The 7,956-nt window shown below is 35.4% G+C and overlaps 1 protein-coding gene across 1 annotated transcript; it reads left to right on the top strand.

Annotated features, from left to right (window-relative positions):
• The first annotated feature begins 1,077 nt into the window (after window positions 1-1,077).
• Window positions 1,078-7,754, top strand: LOC132055547 (alpha-dioxygenase 2-like). Its single transcript, XM_059447428.1, has 12 exons — window positions 1,078-1,140; window positions 2,215-2,460; window positions 3,694-3,807; window positions 3,887-4,147; window positions 4,644-4,793; window positions 5,075-5,208; window positions 5,496-5,709; window positions 5,813-5,958; window positions 6,221-6,448; window positions 6,526-6,728; window positions 6,827-7,070; window positions 7,162-7,754. Exons 3-12 carry the CDS (start codon window positions 3,715-3,717, stop codon window positions 7,385-7,387), a joined length of 1,899 nt encoding a protein of 632 aa, XP_059303411.1. The 5' UTR covers window positions 1,078-1,140; window positions 2,215-2,460; window positions 3,694-3,714; the 3' UTR covers window positions 7,388-7,754.
• The last annotated feature ends 202 nt before the right edge of the window (window positions 7,755-7,956 follow it).

The following is a 7,956-nucleotide window of genomic DNA, read 5'->3' as shown; positions in this document are numbered from 1 at the left end:
AGATAATTCTATCGTCAACACAATAAATTTGAAGTAGTACGCGTATGTTATTAGAACCTTATTATTCCTTTGTTCACTTTTAATTGTTCTCAATGGACTTTCTGACATCCCTTACAAAACAATAAATGAAGTATATTTACTATGCTACTCGTATTAATTGAGTCTTCTTTCTCGTATGCTGAAAGTTACTATCAAATTGCTGTATTATATGGGACTTAAGTTACACTAGAGTATTTTAAAAATGTTGTAAAACATAATCTGTTTTATTTTTATAAACTAATAATGCCATTTATTATAGACGATTTAAAACTCCAAATGATGACACAAGTGGCTCGAAACTTAGCCAGGTTAGTTATTGAAGAAAAACTTGATACCTCTATTAATTTGACTGATCAAGACAAAGAAATACAGAAATAACGCTACTTAAAATCAGAAAATCTATAATTAACAAATAACAAGTAATTTTATTATCTAGATCATTCTTTGTGACGGCTTTGCTATTATAGCATCACATGTTTTATGTTTTAAATTTGATATTTGGACTGGAAATCGAACAAAAAAATCTACTCCATTATTAAGCCATTATAAGTTACGTAGAATAGTTAAAACATCTAAAGTGCCTGGAAAATGCAGTTTCTATTGAGAAAGGGAAATAAGAAAGAGACCCCATATGGGGTTTGGTTAATTTGGAAAATTGTGGACGTGTTGTGAAAGCGTCACTTCAACTTCACTTTGAGCCCCCGTTTGGCCATAAAAATTATTCACTTTATTCCGAAATTTTTTTCACTTTTTTCTGAAATGAGCATTTGATCATGCAAAATTTGGAATATAACTTGAAGTTGTATTCCGGAATATCAAAAACTCAAAAAATTTATTTTTAATTTTTTTACATTTTTACAACTACATTTTATCAAAAATTACAATTTCAATAACTATGATCAAACACAACTCTAACTCTAACTCCAAAATTCCAAAAGAAAGTGAATTTTTTTTGGTATTGATGGACAAACGGGGCCTGAATCTCGATAAGATCTTACTTTTAGAAAGAAAAAGTAGATAGATAGACATAGCTCCCAACTTTCCTATAATTAACAGACCTTACACTTTCTTGCATCCCATATTCACATTGCCCAGAGCGCAGTGGCGGAGCCAGGGTTTTCGGTAAGGGTGTTCAAACTTCAAAGAGGTATATACATATAAAAAAAATCTACCGATGGGTGCACCGAGAAATTTAAGTCAAACTATATATAATATTAAGCCAACTCATAAAAGTACTTGTTATAAAATTAACAATAGTACAAATCAAAACTAACGTAAAAGTCAACAAACAAAATTCTTTTAGTGAAAGTATAATTTGAATATGTTATTCAAATCGTTCGAGAAGGTAAATAATTAATACTAGATACTTTTATTTATATAAGCCACTACAGAATCCCAAAAAATTCATTATTCATGTAGTGCATTTTATTTAGAAGACTAAAATTAATTACGTAGTATTTAAAAATATTTTCCTAGTGAAATTTCAAACTGTATCACAAGGTATTTTAATTAGAAAAGATATAATCCAACAAAAAAAAAAAATTGGAAAATAGAGCTAGGCAACTGTGTTATTATCACCAGGGTATTCACGGACAATGAAAAGGGCGTTTTTACTTTGCACCTAATCTTTTTATGCATATAAATCAATTTTAGTGCAAAGACAACAAATTAATTCTCTTCTTTAAATAATAACAAATTATTATTCTCATCAAAATTTTAGTGTTCTTCCAATAATAATAGAAAGAGCCCTTACAAGAATTATATTATACGAGGGAATCATGTTGTTAAAATAAATAAAAAATATAAAGGAGGAGAGAATATTTCAAAAGATAAAATTAGTAAACAATAAAAATAAGATGCTCCATTTGAAATTAAATTGTTGATGTCAAAGATGGGCCTTAGTATGCAGCCCAAGCAGCCCAGCTAGCAGAACACTACTTCGTTTTGGAAAAATGTAAAATCGAAGGCGAGACGAAAGGAATCGAACTCGCGACCCTGGGGTAAACTTGAACACACTTGACCGCTGAGCCATTACCGTTGGTATTGTCAAGGGTGTTCAACAGTTTGAATTTATCCGATATATACAATATACTAACTATATATACAAGTAATTTCCCGGCGAAGGGTGTTCCGAACACCCTTCCACTAGTGTAGCTCCGCCCCTGAGAGAGTGAGAAAAGCGTCTGTGTTTACTGTTCCAAAACAACTAAACCTTGCCAAGTAACTGTTGTAGAATTACACGTTTTATTAAGTCAACTTTGTGCGAGGATGAGTAATTAGTAAAGATCATTGATTTCACGCATAATTTAGCACCAATTAGGCCTGGGAATTTATTGCTTTGTTATAGGCATCATGTGGGCATGGGGGCAGACGTAGGAAGTGATGCTGGCTTTGCTTAGTCTTCAACTGCATCTTTTGGAGGTAATTTCTATGCAATTAATTACCAACTACATTTTTTGTTGTTACACGGTGCTATTTGGGCTAGCTTGCTGGTGTACCTGCTACATTCCACAAGCACAAATATTGGATAACTGGACACACCGAGGCTTGACAGATGATAAGAAATCACCTAGTATGTTTTTTTTATCTCGGGATTTAACCTGAGACCTCATGATGCTCCCCATTTATTACTGACTACTTGCATCAGTCGTAGTGTTTTCTTCTTCTAAAGGAGTTTGATTTGTTGTAATTGTTACCGTGTTGTTTAGGAAGGGGAATGGTGGAGGTCATAGGCGGATTCAGGATTTGAATTTTATGTATAAATATTTTTTTAGTGGAATTTTCAACATATATACAGAGTCTGAGCCAAAATTACTGAGTTTGGATAAACCCATAACTTGTACATGGGGTCCGACTTTGAGGGATTACGGGAAATGGAAGAAGGATAAGAGGATGATGTTTTGAGTAGATGTTCTTATTTTGCTTTAAGATCATCTTTTATGGGCAGTTAACTACTCTGAATATGAAACGAAAAGAATGTTTCCGATGTAGGAGTAATTATGTTCTAGCTTATTCTATCATTCAAAAGAAAGGTCTTTTTGGATGTTTACTGCTGATCCTCATTAATTCATGAACTAAATATGTTCCACACCAGTTCCAAGATTTTGTTGTGGTGAAACGTAACTGGAGTAGTAGTTGCCAAGTTCATTAAGGATCTATTCCCTCCATCCCATATTAGTTGTCCACATTACTATAAATATCCGTCCCAAAATACTTATTCATTTACAAAATCAAAATAAAATTAATTAAGTTTTTCCTACTTTATCCTTTTAACATTAATTGTTTTTTAAAGTAACAAATTTTGATTAGAATGCAATTAATTGGTGAGAGATAAGGGTAATATAATAAAAATATACTTTTATTTCTGAGTTTTTTAAAGGTGTGTAAAAAAGAAAGTGGACAAGTAATATCGGAGGGAGTAACATATAAGCTACTGGACACTTGTCTACTTATATATAATATAAATAAAAATATTAATTAAAGACGGTTCAATGCTTCAATCTTGATTGGGCCTACTGTCTACTGATAGGAGCAAATTGAATGACATGAAACAGGACAAATTTGCCCATGTTCAACATTTTTAAATACTGTGCACCTTCCCTCTCAATCTTCATAACACATCTTTTGAATCCTTTAGTTTTTTTTCTTTGACAGGTCAACTGCTAAAAAACTCTCATGGCATTCTCAATTTCTCTTCCAGCCTTCGTTCATCCTCAACTCCAACATGTTGTTGCAAAGATGTCTCTGTTCGACACAATTTTGTTCTATGTTAGTATCCTCCGTTCCCCTCTTTTAACCGTGCACATGTCATGTTGCTTTAGCTAATGCTCATTTTTTTATACATCAGGTGGTACATCTTGTGGACAAGTTTGATCTATGGCATAGATTACCCGTGTTACTCGGGGCTGCTTACTTAGGGATGAGAAGACACTTGCACCAGCGATACAACTTATTACATGTAGGAAAAGTTAATGGCAAGAAATATGACACACAAGAGTTTGCCTATCGAACTGCTAATGGTACGTGCAATCATCCTGTGGATCATTTAGTTGGCAGTCAAGGAACCTTCTTTGGCCGCAACATGCCACCATCAACTTCAACTTATGGGGTAAGCTAAAATGCAATCAATTATGCCTTGCTAATCAAATCATGGAAAATTAGCAGCTTTCTGTTCCTGTCCAAGCTCTCTTTGATAGTTTCAACTTTCGTTTACTTATACCAATCAGACTTCTCTATAACGGCGTCGTTTGTACACATATTTTCTGGTTGCTATAGCCAAATGCTGTTAAAGAGAAACATTTAATATAACATAACATGAAAAAATTGGAAAAAAAAAAAAAAAAAACACTTGGCCGTTATAGTGAAATGATGTTATAGAGGATGGTCGTAATAGAGAGGTCTGACTGTACTAGACATTTCAGTTTTGCTGTTCACAGATTAGGGGGTGCAAAATGAGTCTGTTGAACCTATTTCAATTCTTTATGCTGATCTTTTTGGAGATCTAATTAGCATGGTCCAATAAATGTGCCTTAGTCATATTCCTATCTGAAATTTATAGCTTGGGATCTCTCATTCACTTGTGACAATATCATTTCATTATGCAGCTGCTGGAACCTCACCCTGTAACAGTGGCCACGAAGCTTTTTGAAAGAAGAAAGTACACAGATTGCGGGTGCCAATTCAACATGATAGCGTGCGCGTGGGTGCAATTTATGATCCATGATTGGAATGACCATATGGAGGACACTGAACAGGTACCTAGTTCTTGCAAAAATATAGGCATGAAAGAATTCATCACTTGTTGCAATAACTGGCAAAAGTTGTCATTTTCTGTTGATTAGCTTGTTAGAGTTGGTATTAAGGAAAGTTCTTGAAGACTGTAAAGGAGAGATCACTGTTTTATTTTCCAATTTGTTAGAACTGGAGGAGATTAAAAGGTCAATTGTGGGCTATATGAACTTAAAGAATTAGATATTCGTCATGGTCAAGGACTCAAGGTGTGTTTTCTGTTTATCTAACACAAATTTTTTGACAGGTGGAGCTTAGAGCTCCTCAAAATGTTGCAGCAGGGTGTCCGTTGAAGTCATTTAAGTTCCTTAAGACCAAAAGACTTCCCACAGGTTCACCTGATTTGAAGTTTGGGCATTTGAATTCAAGGACCCCATGGTGGTGAGTAGACTCAAAAACTCTATATTCCCACAGAGAAACCTTGAGATTCTCTCTGAACCATTGTGATTAGTCCAAACCCCTCCATACTAAAATCTAAAACTGTCATAAATTTACCAAAGCATGAATACTCCCACGATCGAATGGGAGTATTGCATGTTATGTTCAATTGAGCAAAATAGAGTCGATTAAAATCGATAGTGAAGTAGATGAAATACTATATCAAAGTGCTGCTTAGTAATATGCTAAAAGTGCTGATGGATTATATATGTTCCTGCTGTTTTTGTTAGGGATGGCAGTGTAATATATGGCAACCACAAAGGGGACATGATTAGGGTGAGAACATTTAAAGACGGAAAGCTCAGGATCTCAGGGGATGGACTTCTTGAACATGATGATAAAGGCATTCCAATATCCGGAGATGTCCGAAACCATTGGGCAGGCTACTCTCTCTTGCAGGCCTTGTTTGTGAAGGAACATAATGCCATATGTGATATGCTTAAAGTAGGTTCTCTTTTCTATGGTTATATTTGCTATATGGAAATGTGAAGTTTACTTCGTGGAAGAGAATGAGTTTGCTTAAAATCTTTTTTTGTTTTTTTGTCAGGAACATTACCCTGAATTTGATGATGAAATGTTGTACCGACATGCAAGATTGATAACTTCAGCGGTCATTGCTAAAATCCATACTATTGATTGGACGCTTGAACTTGTTAAGACTGATACTCTAGTGGCAGGAATGAGAATCAATTGGTAAGCCTAGTGCTAAGTACAAATAGTAGTACTAAATAAATTCTATGTTGCCCAGATCCTCCAATATTGTCATCGCACCTGTGTCTGATCCCTAAAGAATAATGCTTTTTTGGACTATCTGACGGGGGGGGGGGGGGGGGGGCTGCGACATTTTTTGAGGATCCTAGCAGACTTAGTATAAAATAGCAAATCCTACATGGAGTAGGACTAAATGGCTAACATTAACTATTAATGTTAACTAACAAAGCCTAATCTGATTCAGGTATGGCCTTTTGGGGAAGAGAATCAAGGATTTGTTAGGACCCAAGTTTGGACCAGTACTGAGTGGATTAGTTGGTCTTAAAAGGCCCAGAGATCACGGTACTCCCTACTCATTAACCGAAGAGTTTGTTAGCGTCTACAGAATGCACTCACTTTTACCTGACAATATTGTTCTGAGGGACTTGAAGTCGACTACATCAGAAGACAAATCCTTGCCTATTCAAAAGGAGTATGTTATCCAATTCCACATTTTGCATATAAGCAAATTGTAGGATATATGTATCTCTAACTGTCTGATTTGATCAGGATTCCGATGACAGAAATGATTGGGAAAGAGGGTGAAAAGAGCTTGTCCAAAATTGGTATGGAGCAGATGCTGGTATCGATGGGTCATCAATCATGTGGAGCTGCTACGTTGTGGAATTATCCATCATGGATGAGGAACCTCGTTCCTCATGATATTGATGGAGATGATAGACCTGATTTAGTTGACATGGCCGCCTTGGACAGTATGTGTAATTTATCCCTCACTTAGTCCTAGTGGACTTTCATTTGCATTTTTTTCCGTCTTATCTTGACATTACATGCTAACTTTCTAATTGAACAGTTTATAGAGATAGAGAGAGGGGAATTCCGCGGTACAATGAGTTCAAAAGGAATTTGCTGATGGTACCAATTAGCAAGTGGGAAGATTTAGCTGATGATGAAGAAGTAATTGAGGCTCTACAAGAAGTATATGGCGATGATGTTGAGAAACTTGATCTCCAAGTTGGTCTACACGCGGAGAAGAAAATCAAAGGCTTCGCCATTAGTGAGACTGCCTTCTTTATATTTGTGCTCATTGCATCAAGGTATGCAAAGTCAATGAGTCTAGTGATCATAGTTTGAATTGATTTTCATGCTAATTCGCGCGGCTATGTTTTTTTTTTTCTTTTTTCCCAGGAGGCTAGAAGCTGACCGATTCTTCACAACTGATTTCAATCCGCAAACCTACACAGAGAAGGGCTTCGAATGGGTTAACAAGACAGAGACATTAAAGGACGTTATCGATCGACACTTTCCTGAAATGACAAAGAAATACATGAGATGCACAAGTGCATTCTCAGTGTGGAGTTCGGATCCAGATCCTAGACACTACTTACCTCTCTATTTGAGACCAGCAACCTAATACTCTATTAGGTCGAATGTGAACTTTTTGTAACCTTTGTATGAGATGAATATGTAAAAGACGTAGCTAAGTTACATGTATAATATAAAGTGGCCCCAGTTTACAGTCAGATGAACAAACCACCGGAAGTTTAGACGAGAGTTGGTTTGACTGCCCTAACTACGACGTAGTCCATGGAGGCGTAGATTTGTAGCATACTTGGGGTAATTAGTGGAATAATGTATTAGTGCATGTGATGCACTTCTTTGTATATGTAAGTTTTTTTCAACTATTTTCTATCTAATGATGACTGTAGGAAATAAATGGTTTCCTCATCAAGTTGAACTTGATCATTTTTATTTGTATAAGGAAGCTTAATTTGTGTAAAGCTTTTGTGCACTTATTTTACACCAAATCGTACTAATTTATTATGATGAAGTTATAACTGGGGGTGAGAGTGTATATTAATTTACTATGGTTTAGTGATAAAAACTCCACAAAGGTGTGTTATGTATTTATTGGGTTGATGTAAATACCAAGTGCAGGTAAGTTATTACATCTAAAAAAATTCCACTATTAAGTAGAGCCAA

The sequence above is a fragment of the Lycium ferocissimum genome, chromosome 5 (genome assembly GCF_029784015.1).
Source record: "Lycium ferocissimum isolate CSIRO_LF1 chromosome 5, AGI_CSIRO_Lferr_CH_V1, whole genome shotgun sequence".
NCBI classification, from domain to species: Eukaryota; Viridiplantae; Streptophyta; class Magnoliopsida; order Solanales; family Solanaceae; genus Lycium; species Lycium ferocissimum.
The sequence above is the reverse complement of the archived record's forward strand: the minus strand, read 5'-3'. Positions and strand labels throughout refer to the sequence as shown.